The following is a 12,360-nucleotide window of genomic DNA, read 5'->3' as shown; positions in this document are numbered from 1 at the left end:
TCTGAACCTAACTGATGGTTAAAACAATTCCCGGTATTCTCCAGGAATTCTAACAGAACCCAGAGTCTAAACAACATGATGTCCAAAAGGGGTAGGTTGCAACCTACATGACAAAGCTCAAAGATGAAGTGAGGTCATAGAGCCTCTTGGCTTATTTAAGTTCTAGCATTCTTTCAAGAAAGTGAAGTAGAAGAAATAGAAGTTAACGTTTGATGACAAGAGGCAGAACTTTTTTGTGGGGAACTCAAACTGTGAAGTGCAAACGTGCACCATCGCGAATACTGATGGGGACGTCTGTTTTCACAGTTCCTGGGACAAGGGGCGGTTACAGAAGCCTGTGCTCTGTGCTGGCCCTCGCTTCAGCCCTGTCACAATGAATGAGGGCCCTCTCCCTGAGGCACAGAAGTTAAACGACTTTCCCTGGACGGTGGAGAGCCTGGTTGTTCCTACTGCAAAGAAGTCAGGAAATAGCATAGTGGCACTCGCTCTGTACGAGAAGGGAAAGAGGACCCGGTTCTGTCTTTCGGTGCTAACATGGTCACCTCTGCCTGCATAGCTGGATTAAAGATCAGGGCTGAGCTGGACGGGGTACTCACTGCTTTCCAAGCATTCCAAACACTTTTATGTACTTTACATGTATTTAAACTACCCTTTGACTGACATGAATACATAACTCCTATGTGTTTTTCCTTTGGGTCTTCTAGAAGCCCACCCAGAGACAAACAGATTAGAGAGGAGCCCAGGCAGCTCTGGTCCCTGAAGCAGGGAGGCAGCCAATGCTCTGTGCCTTGTTAGCCAGTTACCACTGGGAAGAGAGGTAGCACAGGGGTGCCTCAGAGCTAGCCCCCCCAGGGGAGGCAGCTAGGGCCTCACACACCTGCTCCCTCACTCCCTGCCGGAGGGTGGCTTCCCCAGAGTGGGGCGAGCATTAATCCTCCCCACCTCCCCCTTCCATCCAAGCTGGACTGGCGGGAAAATGCCGCAGGTACTGGAAATCCAGGAGGGGAGTGAGTGTCAGTGGAGCGGGCACAGTGGTGCTTGGTAAGCCTGCGGCAGGTGAAGAAACGGAGGCACAGAGAGGTTAAGACACATGACCGAGCACACACAGCTCAGCGGCAGCAGAGCTGGGACTTGAATCCACAGTCCAGTCTGAGCTGTGGTCAGGAAAAGAGGGGCGGTCTTCTATCTATTTATACTAATTTTCAAAAATAATATAGACGTGCTTTCCCTAGGCTGCAAGAGGTCGATCTTCCTCCTGCTCTGTACCTTTTGATGATGTACAAAGAGATCCTCTCCTTCCAGGTGACATAGACCCAAGGACTAGGTCGGAAGTCAGAATCACCGTGGCTTAACTCTTAACTTGGCACCACTATGCCTCTCAGCCTACGACTTTCAGAAGGACTCTGTCTAAAACAGAGCAGGTAACGCAATAACTCAAGGGATTAAACCAAACTCTGAATTCAAACTTCAAAGCAAATCACGCTAGATTTTGAAGCTTGAGTAAGACTTATTCGTGCATGCTCAGTCGTATCCAGCTCTTTGAGACCTCATGGACTCTATGTAGCCAGCCAGGCTGCTCAGTCCATGAGATTTCCCAGGCAAGAATACTGGAGTGTGCTGCCATTTCATCCTCCAGGGGATCTTTCCAACCCAGGGGATTGAACCCACTCTCCTGCATTGGCAGGCAGATTCTTTATGACTGCACCATCTGGGAATCCTCAGGCTTGAATGCTCATTTAAAAAAATGATATGAAGCAAGGAAGTTTTCATTGTTTAAAGCTCAAGGAATGACTTCAGACTTCTTTCTTAAGCACACTAGACTCTCTGGTGTTTAACCACATTTCTCTATAAAGAAAATAAAACATTCATGTAAGTAAATTGATGTTCTCTTTGAAATATGTGGGAATTGGGTTTAAGGCTACTTTTTCTTCAAATAATGGTAATACCCTTCAGAGAAAATACACATTTTGACAGCCACTAAAGAAAGCAAAACCATATCTTGTTTCTCATTACTGACTTTTAGAAATACAGTTGGCTTCTCTGTATCTTTGTTGAGTGTTTGTGTGCAATTTGAATGAAATAGAAAGTTGAGGATTACTAACATTTTTGGGAGTTGGAAAAATTTTGTTTTTCTTGAAACAAGACTTGAAAACAGAGGGATTTCCTTAAGATTAATATCAAATCAGAAGTAAAAATTCTTTTGCTCGAAGAAAATCAAAACAGCATCCACAAAAATGCAACAAGTTCTGTAAAGTGTAGATTTCACTACCAGAAAGTTGGGACTAAGTTCTCTCATTGGTTGAAAGAGACTGAAGCGGAAGTGGTGTGATGTGAAACCCACCAATAAGGAGCAAGTGTTGGGATAACAAAGGATGTCACAGGGTCTATACCTTACTGGGCGGGGCACTCAGGAGTGAGTACACTTCACTCTGTCCATGAGTTACAGATCCTGGGCTTTTGAGGAGGATGCCAAATGGTACACATGCTTTTGTTAAAGCAGTTGCTTGTCCCTGCACGTACCACTTCTGCAGAGTGGAAGGTAGAGAGCTTGCCACAAGGGAAACACGATACGGGGCCCTGGAATCAAGAGAGAGCTAGGTCGAATGGGAACTTATCTCATCCTCCTACCAGGAGAGCAAAGCTGATGTCAATCAACCAACATCTGTTCAAGAACCTCTACACGGCAGGGTTTTGTGCGGCAGTGCTTTAAAGAGCAGTCTAAACAGAAGTCAAATTCTCTATGATAGGGCACCACCATTTAGGCTGGCAATTTTAGAGCTTTGAGACTGTTTATCATAACATTCTCACCTGGCAAGTGCTGACCTACAGGGCTCCGACAGGAGCACATGGACAAAGTGGTAGTTGGGTGAGAGCTATTTGGTTTTTCCATTGGCTTTTCTCTGTGCAACTGAAGAACTCCTTTGTGAAGAAGATTAGCATTGTATCCAAACACTAATGCACATGCGTTCACATGGTTCTTTTTCACATATGAGTGATGGATTTCTACATGGGTTACAGCACTGAAATACCTCCTCCAACTTCCTTAATGACAGGATGGAATTCTGTAGATCTAGGCTTTACATTTCCACCTCCTCAATCAGCACTCTCTCCCCCAGAAACTGTGGGAAAGGAGGACAGGACTAGATTTTTTTTTGAAGAAGAGAAACCCAACTGGTATTCTTGAAAAGCCTTAGAAGCAAGCATCAGTTGACACCGGTTCTGAAGAAATTTGAGGTTTGGAATCCTGGGGGTGGCATTTAAAGTGAATCCATTCAAAGTGAATTATAACCTCCCAGGAAGTGAGATTGGTGAAAATAAACTGATAAACAAGAGGAGACCCAGGCTGAATCCAATCTCCCCTACCCACCAGCAGCATAACCCTCCACAAGTCACTTTATATATCTTGACCTCCGGTCCTGAATTTGCAAAACAGAACAAAATCTACACAAAGGTACCAACCATGAGTTGATCACACAACTCAAAGGAATCACTGTGTTAACAAGGTCTTAGTAAACTAGTGAGCCCGTCATTGAGGAATATGTAAAACAGATCATTTAGACTCCATTTTCTTGCCAGAGTCCGAATCTAAACTGGCACATTTAAGGGGACTGGTTTTCTAATCATTAGGATCACATCTTTCCCCACAACTCGGCACGTGATGAGTTTCTCAGGTCACCTTCTGCTTTGGCTCGCCTTCCTCTTAATTTCAAAAGCCCAGCACATTCTCTGCACTTCTCAAAACAGAATAATGGTTTCATTGATGAAGTAACGGATATGATGAAGCATCTGCTTTAATGCAAAAGCTTAAACAAAACAAACAATAAAAAAGTGTGGCAGTGTGTTGTCTGGGTACACCCACATCCGCAGACAGTGGCACTTTGAGCTGCCTCTACCAATGGTGAGCCTACTATTCTTGAATCTAATCCCTTGAATTTACAAATTAAATGTTTAAAGTAATTTTCATTTAGATACAATTGACAAATATTGTAGTTCTATTAGGTGTATAACACAATTAAACAATGTTTTCCAATCTCCTTAGTTTCTTATGAGAAAATATGAACATAGGCACCAGCAGGGGAGAGGGGTAAGGTTCAAAACACAGGGTTTAAAAAAAATAAACTGGGGTGGGGGGCTTCCTAGGTGGTTCAGTGGTAAAGAATCTGCCTGCCAATGCAGGAGACACGGGTTTGATCGCTGCTCCGGGAAGATCCCACGTGCTGCTGGACAACTAAACCCGTGTGCCATAACTACTTAGCCTGCACGCTAGAGCCTGTGCTCTGCAACAAAAGAAGCTGCCGCAATGAGAAGCCGTGCACCGAAACTAGAGAGTGACCCCTGCTCGCCACAACTAGAGAAGAACCTGTGCAGCAACAAAGACCCAGCACAACCAAATAAACAAAGTAAAAAAATTTTTTTTAATTTATAAGGTTTTTTTTTTAATGTGGACCATTTTTAAGCTCTTTATTGAATTTGTTGCAATATTGCTTCTGTTTTATGTTTTGTGTTTCTGGCCGCGAGGCACATGAGATCTTAGCTCCCCGACCAAAGGTTGAACCCACATTCCCCAGTGGTCCAGTGGAAGGCAACCACTGGGCCACCAGGGAAGTCCCCTCAAAAAAACAGGCTCTGAATCCAAAGAAGAAAGTTCAGAAGCTGCACTGGCTAGGCTGGTATAGCCCTGGAGAGCTGACTCCACCTGGCAGAACCCAGCCTTGCTCCAGGGCGCACGGATGCCGGCTTCACAGGGCTGAGGCCAAGACCTACTGCCAGCGCTGGGACAGGCAGCCTGGATGACAGCTTCCCTCCTCATGACCTTAGATTTTTAGATGGAAAGCTCCATCTTTCCAGGGCAGCAAAGCGTTTGTGTCAGACTGCTGGCCACATTCAAATCTGTTTTTAGAGAAGATGAGATCCGGGCTCCAACCAACAGCAACACCCTATCTGAACTGTCACCTTCCGAGACGCCAGCAGGAGAGCTTCCCCCCACCCCACCCCACCCCCGCACCCCGGAAGGACCGGCAGCTCCGGTCGGTGCTCACGGCATCGGCGGGGAAGGAAGGCAAGGCCTGGCGCCCCAGGGAGGAGCCTCGTCTCCGTGGGCTGGCTGGCACTGCGGCCACATAGCCCAGCGCTGACATCAGCGCCCGCCTGGCTCTCCCGCTGGTGCGGGGTCTGAGCCGGTCTCCCCTGAGAGGCAGGCTCGGGGGGCGGGACCGAGAGGGCCGGGCCGCTCTTCCGTTGTCCCGAAGGCATGCATTTCCATCCCCAAGGCACATCCTGGGGCACATTCCTTCCAGCTTTCTCTCCAGCAGCCGGGCTCTAACCACGCCCCACCCACCCAGGCGCAAGCCACAGGAAAACAAACAAGGCTTTGATTCCTTTGTGAGAAAATCAAAAAGCTGCTGAAACTCACTTCAAGGAGGTGGGGGGGAGAGAGAGAGGCGGGGAGACACCACCGGCAAACCACACGCTGTTTACTACTTTCCACAAACAGACCCAATCAGAAAGAAGCCGATTCCAGCTTTGCTTTATGAACGGCCTAGAAAAGTTGGGTAGCTCTTTTTGATCGCTGCTGCCCAGTGAATGAGGTCTCTGAAATTTGTCCTTCAGAGTCAATCTTCTGAAGTTAAAAAAAAAAATCCCTTAAGACTCTAGCCCTGGAAAAAGAGAGGTCTTGCCAAATTCAATCTTCCCTTGGCCAAAGTAACTATTAGCAATTCAGCTCTCCAATGAGGTTAGAAAGAAAGTTATTTCCCCTTGACTTCGGAGAAAACACCTTTCATGTGACCTCCAAAATTTGATACTTATTTTTAAAGATACACAAAACAAACTTGTCCATTTGACTTTTTTTTTTTGTTTTTGCTTACTCCCAAACTTATTGAATTCTGTGATTAGAAGCCCACAGGGCAGTTACCCTTTGGGGAGAAGGGGGACAGGGAGGGGGGTCCCTGGGGGTTTTGATGTTGTCATATTATGCTGCACTGGTGCTTGCTCCCTGTGGCAACTCACCCAGCTGCACACCTTGGCCTCTGCCCTCCTCTGAGGGTAAAAAAGGGTACTTTCCAACCAGTACAGCACAAACCCCCACGGCTTGCTGAGACACACCTTCAGAAGACCCTCAAGGCCCACACAGAGCGCACAATCAGGCAGGCAACCGGAATGGTCCACCGCTGAACAGACCCATCTGCGGCTCCCATCAGTTGCTCCGCCAAACGTGTCCGAGCCTGATGCTCAGCCCCGAAGCGAGGTATATAACATGAAGTCAACTTCAAGAAGCTGTGTTTCTAGTTCAGATCAGCCCAGGGGGGTGGAGTGTGTTGCTGTTTTGAACTCCAGAGAAAATGCCACCCAAGAGAACTAACATAGGCTACACTGTCCTGCCAGGCCATAGGCGACAAATATATCGTCGTTTTATTGAAGTATAGTTGATTTACAAAGTCCTATTAGTTTCAGGTGTATAGTAAACTGACTCAGATATGTATAGACACACATCCTGGAGGAGGAAATGGCAACCCACTCCAGTATTCTTGCCTGGAGAATCCCATGGACAGAGGAGTCTGGTGAGCTACAGTCTGTGGGGTTGCAGAGTCAGACACCAGTGACTGAGCACATATATACACACATATATAGATACACACATATGTATTCTTTTTCAGACTCATCCCACATAGGTTATTACAAACTGTTAAGTATATAGGTCCTTGTGCTATACAGTAGGTCCTTGTTGCTTATCTATTTTACCTACAGTAGGGTGTATCTGTTAATCCCAAACTCCTCATCTATCCCTCCCTCCCCTTCCCCCTTTGATAACCATAAGTTTCTTTCTACGGCTGTGAATTTCTGTTTTTAAATAATTCCACTGGTATCTTTTCTCGATAGCAGGTATAAGCAATTCTACACACACACACACACACACACACACATGTATTTAAAGGCAAGGTGGTACTCACCTATCTGGTCTTCGGGGATCAGCGATTCGATGGGGGGGTCCAGCTCGGAGCTCTGGGACAGGTAGTTCTTCACCTGGGTCATGAACTGCCGGATGGTCTGCAGGAGGTCGGTGCTGGACACGTGGCACTCCTTGTTCTCCTGCAGGAAGCTCACGTAATCCTGCACCAGGCAGCCGAAGTAGGTGCGCTTGTCGCGGGCCAGCTCGGCGATCCGGCGCACCATGCGCTTCTCCGGGGTCAGGAACGAGCTGAAGACGCCGCTCATCTTGCGAAGCTGGGACTTGACGAGCTTGGGTAGCACGAAGGAGCTGTTCCGCTTCTTCTTGGACTTGATGGGGGGGGCCATGGTCTCCTGATCGCTCTCGCCGTCGTAGTCCTCCAGGCTGCTGTTGGTGTCCGCCTCGTAGCCAAAGAGGGGCATGCTGCGGTCCAGGTCCAGCGAGTCGGAGGAGGAAGTGGAAAGGCTCATGTCACTCAGCCGCTGGCGGCCCGCTCGCCACGGGGGCCGGGATGCCGAGGCCGAGGCGGCAGCGCGCCGGGCCCTTGCGCAATCCCCCGAGGCCAGGACCGCCTCCGCCTCCGTCTCCGCCGGGGCGGGCCCCCCCGCTGCGCCGCTCGCCGGGCCCACCGCGGGCTCCGGGCGAGGCCGGCCGCCGGTCAAGGTCTTGGCGCCGCCCTCCGCCTCGAGGAAAGACGCCTGCTTCTTGAGCCGGGGTGGAGGCACGGGGGTGGGTTTCGCTCCAAGCCGCGCCGCGTCCCCGGGCTGGTGCAGGGCGACGGTTTCCGGCATGCCGGCCGGGGGCGCCGCGGGCCCGGCCAGCTGGGGGCCGGCGGGCTGACTATGAATAGCGGGCGGCGGGGGCCTGGGCGGCGGGGACCGAGGCCTCTCGGTGCCATCCGCGTCGGGAGTCCGGGTGCAGGGCCGCCGGGGGCCCCCGCCGAGGTCCTGGCTGTGCACTTTGAAGAAGAGGGGATTAATAAAGCACAGGGCCCCGTTGGTCTGGCTGCACTCCAGTTCCGAGGGCGTCCTGGTTTTTATAGAATGCACTCCATTTATCAGGCAGAGCTGACGCGAGGAGGCCGGACCCACGCCATCGTCGTAGCCGCCGTCGGAGGAGGGAGGCCTATGGGGAGGTGGAGGGTTTGGGGGTTTGTTGTCAGCTGGAGAGCTCCAAAAATCTGAAAGTCATTATCAGTGAACACAAGAATGTAAATACAGTGCACTCGGCCGGTCCATCACAAACAGCACACTTGCCTGGCAATGCATGGCTTTGGAGGGGAGGTGCTACGCTGGAGTGTGGTGTTTTCCTTTCTCTCTCTCTCTCTCTTTTTGCTTTTAACTGCATTCCTTTACTGGAAGGGCTGGAAATACTGCCAGGCCCAGCTGCAGGCTCCCAGGAAGGCTCGGGAGGCTTTGGGCTTCAAGGCTCTTGAGAAACGGCTTGGCTGTTGCCTACAGCGGGCCCAGCCCTCCCCCAGGTGAGAAAAAAGGAAGAGTGGGAGCTGGGAGAAGGCTGGAGGGGGGGCGGTCCCCGGGGTGGGGGGCCACTTGCTCCACCAAGAGGGAGTTTGCCTGCCCAGCAGCAGCACCCTTTCTGATGGATCCCCTTATCCTGGGGTGCCCTCCTCCGCCCCCCAGGGTCTGCAGTTCCCCTTTAATGGGCAGGACCAGCAGCTGGGCCTGAGGACATTACACAATCTGCCTGGGGTTTTACACATTCAGCATTAAAACCCAAAAGGAGGAAAAATGCACTCATAGGGCCTATCAGCAAAAAAAAAAAACAACAAAAAACAGGACAACTGGGCTCAGGCCAAGGATAAGTGCAAGTTCGACCGTCTTTGTGGTTTGCTGCCCACTCTTCCCAAATCTTCCAGCCTCCTAGCCATGGCCACTGTGGCTCAGCACACTCTGGAGTGGGGCACATCGCTGTGATTGCAGCCACCCTGCCTGTGTGTCCTTGGACGGACAGGCTGGTCTTCCATGCAAATCAAGGGAGGCTGTGGTGGTGATAAATACCTGGTGTTACTTCCATCTGGAATAGGTTGCTCTCTCTACAGCTTTGCCTTGCTGTGTTTGCTGAAACTGTTTCTTTCCTAAGGGCCCAGCATGGCTGGTCACCAGGGTCTGGAGAGAGGGTGAGGCTGGGAGCCCTGGGCCTGCCTTTTCCTTGCCACGCCTTGCCCTGACCTTGGCTCCTGTTGCCCGCTTTCTGCCGTCCTTCCTTCCCTCTAGGTCTGTGCTGTCCAACAGGGGAGCCAGCAGCCACCTGTGGCCAGTGAGCGCTTGAAATCCAGCTTGTGCAACGAGAGACTCAATTTTCCATCTTATTTCATGTAAACCCATTTAAATGTAAAACCGGACAATTCCATTACTGGGAAACTCAAGTAGGTCTGGAACTTGGGTAGGCGAAACTACTTCTTCAGTTGTAAATTTAATGGACTCTAGATACTGATCCATGTATTTTTGCTGAAAATTTAGTGCATGAATAGAAATGTGCTGTAAGGATATAATATATACTGGATTTCAAACACTTAGCAAGGAAAAAAGAAGGTAAAATATTTCATTACTATTTTAAAAAATAGGGATGATATATTGAAATAGCATTTCACATAGTAAATAAATTATAAAAATTAACTGCACCTTTAATTCTCTTTCATGTGGCCACTAGGAAATTTAAAAGTGCGCACTGGCTGGCCTTACATATTTTTATAGTGGCCAGTATAGGGCTGCTCTAGCTTGAAATTTAAGCCTCCTTAAATTCCCACTGTCACCGTTGTTAAGACTTTGCAAATATAGAACATATAGTTCCTGTGTATGTGTTGTTCCCATACAGACAATAAAGCTGGGGTATGGGCAAGGGGGAGAGACCCTATGGATCCTTAAACCCTTACTGTGGCTGCCATATAGCAGACCCTCCAGAAACACTTGTTGGATGAACAAATACATGAGGTACAGGGTTTTAAAAAGGGATGTCTCTTCACAAAATGAAGTGCACAGTAACAATTACACGTTGAATATCTATGGGCTTCTCTGGTGGCTCAGACGGTAAAGAATCTGCCTGCAATGCAGGAGGCCTGAGTTTGAGCCCTGGGTTGGGAAGATCCCCAGGAGAAGGGAAAGGCTACCCACTCCAGTATTCTTGCCTGAAGACTTCATGGATAGAGGAGCCCAGGAGCCTGGTGGGCTACAGTCCACAGGGTCACAGAGATTGGGACATGATTGAGCGATTAATACTTTCGCTTTTAAAAAAAATTTGCTTCTGGTGAGTGGCCACCAGAACAGTTTTGTTGTTTTTTTTTTTTGCCACAGCCTTTGCAGGGGGCAAGGGCTGCCCCCAGATACTCTAGTCCTTGAGCCCTGGCCTGAAGCACACATAGCAGGTGGATCACCCACCTAGGAGTCCAGTGGACGGAGGTCACCAGAGGAAAGAGACCTGGAACACGTCCTCAGCAGGGCTAGAATCTAGGTGGTGATGTGACCTTAAACTCAGGAAATGCTTTGAACTCTCTCCAAGGTGTATAAAGCTCAGTGGCAGAGATGGCATGACTTTTCAGCAGGGACACTTATGTGGCCCTGTTATTTCTACAAGGACTCTGCTTCCTTGTCCTGCGACCCAGCTGCCCATCAGGCAGGGCTTGGACGCATGTGGCAATTCTTCTGAGGCAATCTAGGTTTCAGAGGGGACCATGACTCTTAACTCTAGGCTTCTCTGTGAATTCTGCAGGCTCCCCTGGCAACGGCACCCCCATCGGAACAAAGTCTTTAGAGTAAGGGGGAAACGTGCCCAAGGAAGGACATTTCTTATTTGCTGGGTCAAGTATCACAGTTTCTTAGGTTCTAAGAATCCTGGGACTTGCACTTCTGAATCCCAAACTCTCACTCAAATACCATGGCCCGGTTGTTCATCTATCTGAAGTATGGAGCCCTGAAATCTTAAGAGAATTCCCCCTTCTCATCAAGGAGGAAAACATTGTGTGTGTGTGTGTGTGTGTGTCTGTGTGTGTGTCTGTGTGAAAGTCAAATGCACACAGACTCCCCAGAGCAACAGGACCCAGAAGTGACGCTGGGGGAGTGGTGTGTCCTGAGCCCCTAACATCCACCGCCCAGCACGGGGCTGGGTTGAGAGGCACGAGGGGAAGCGAACATCTGGCTGGCCGGGGTGGGGATGCAGGGCAGGGTGAGGGGTGTGGCCGAGAACACCGGGGCCGGAACTGAGACAGAGAGGAACTGAGACAGATGCTCCCTGGAAGCCCGTGCAGTTAGATTCCTCAAAGCACAGAAGTGCCGTCAACACCGTGTGTTCTAGAATACAACTCAAGCAGGGGAGGTGCCCGCGCTGGACTTCCCTGTCCATCAGGCACGGCCATTCCCCAGCAAGATGCCATAGAAAGGCAGGACCTATGACAGACACTCGCCGGACATTTGGGGGAGCTCAAACTCATCAATGGGAGAATTGTGGGGAGCTCCCCACACAAACCCAGCACCTGCCTCTGAGAGCTGGTTCAATGCTTGACTTAGAAAAAGACTCTCAAAAGCTGTGACTCAGGGCCTCCTGAAGTTCTGCCATGGAGGTGAGGGTTACATTCTGATGCAACAATGTATCACGGGCCACTGGCTCTGCTCCACCCATGCATGACAAGAGACTGGGCAAGGGCACCCACTTACTTAGTCCCAGCTGGGCGAGTTCTTCAAGCTGAGCCTCGGTCTTGGCTGTTGAAATGGCATAAGGCAACTTCAAGGTAAATGGCAGGACGTCCCTGATTTTTCAAAAGAGAGAATACACATGATTACACGTCTCATTTCTGTCTCTTGTTTTCATTTCCATCCTAGAAAGGTTTCAGCTGAAAGTATTTTATTTTCTTGTAAGTATCGTTGATTTACAGTGTTTCCAATATACGGCAAAGTGATTCACTTTTATACACATATACAGTCTTTTTCCAGATTCTTTTCCATTACAGGTTATTACAAGATATTGAATACAGTGCCCTGTGCTGTGCAGTAGGTCCCTGTTATTTATCTACAGCTTAAACTATTTCAACATCGCATCATATCCAACTGGACTTGTCTTGACTGGTGACCAGACTGGGCGGGTCATGACTCCTGCCCATGTTAACACATGCAGGACAGACTGAGTTCCTGGTTCCAGATCAGCAGTGAAGATGGAATTGCATTCCTGGGCAGCTAAACTGTATCTAGAGTTAATATTGGACTCACTGACTATGACGGTTGATCCGTCATGCAAATAAAACATTAGGTATCAATTTGCTACCTGCTCTGGATGTTGGACCCCAACTCCCTGGGTGGGAATGTGTGATCCTAAACCGAGATGTGTTACCCACTACCTTTCTCACGGTAGGTTCTCAGTGAAGGTCTGTTGATTTTACTTGTGAGGGGTTCCAGCTGGAGCCC

General features: G+C 49.3%; 1 protein-coding gene across 9 annotated transcripts in view; it reads right to left on the bottom strand.

The window, feature by feature from the left end:
- Positions 1–12,360, bottom strand: part of RIN2 (Ras and Rab interactor 2) — a 212,125-nt gene that overhangs the window by 16,190 nt on the left and 183,575 nt on the right. For all 9 annotated transcript variants that reach the window (XM_043480500.1, XM_043480491.1, XM_043480497.1 and 6 more), the window contains 2 exons: positions 11,617–11,708; positions 6,951–8,129 (listed from right to left, as the gene is read on the bottom strand). In XM_043480500.1, coding sequence (XP_043336435.1) covers positions 6,951–8,129; positions 11,617–11,708 — 1,271 coding nt within the window. The remainder of the gene's footprint in view (positions 1–6,950; positions 8,130–11,616; positions 11,709–12,360) is intronic.

Source organism: Cervus canadensis, chromosome 10, assembly GCF_019320065.1.
Source record: "Cervus canadensis isolate Bull #8, Minnesota chromosome 10, ASM1932006v1, whole genome shotgun sequence".
NCBI classification, from domain to species: domain Eukaryota; kingdom Metazoa; phylum Chordata; class Mammalia; order Artiodactyla; family Cervidae; genus Cervus; species Cervus canadensis.
The sequence above is the reverse complement of the archived record's forward strand: the minus strand, read 5'-3'. Positions and strand labels throughout refer to the sequence as shown.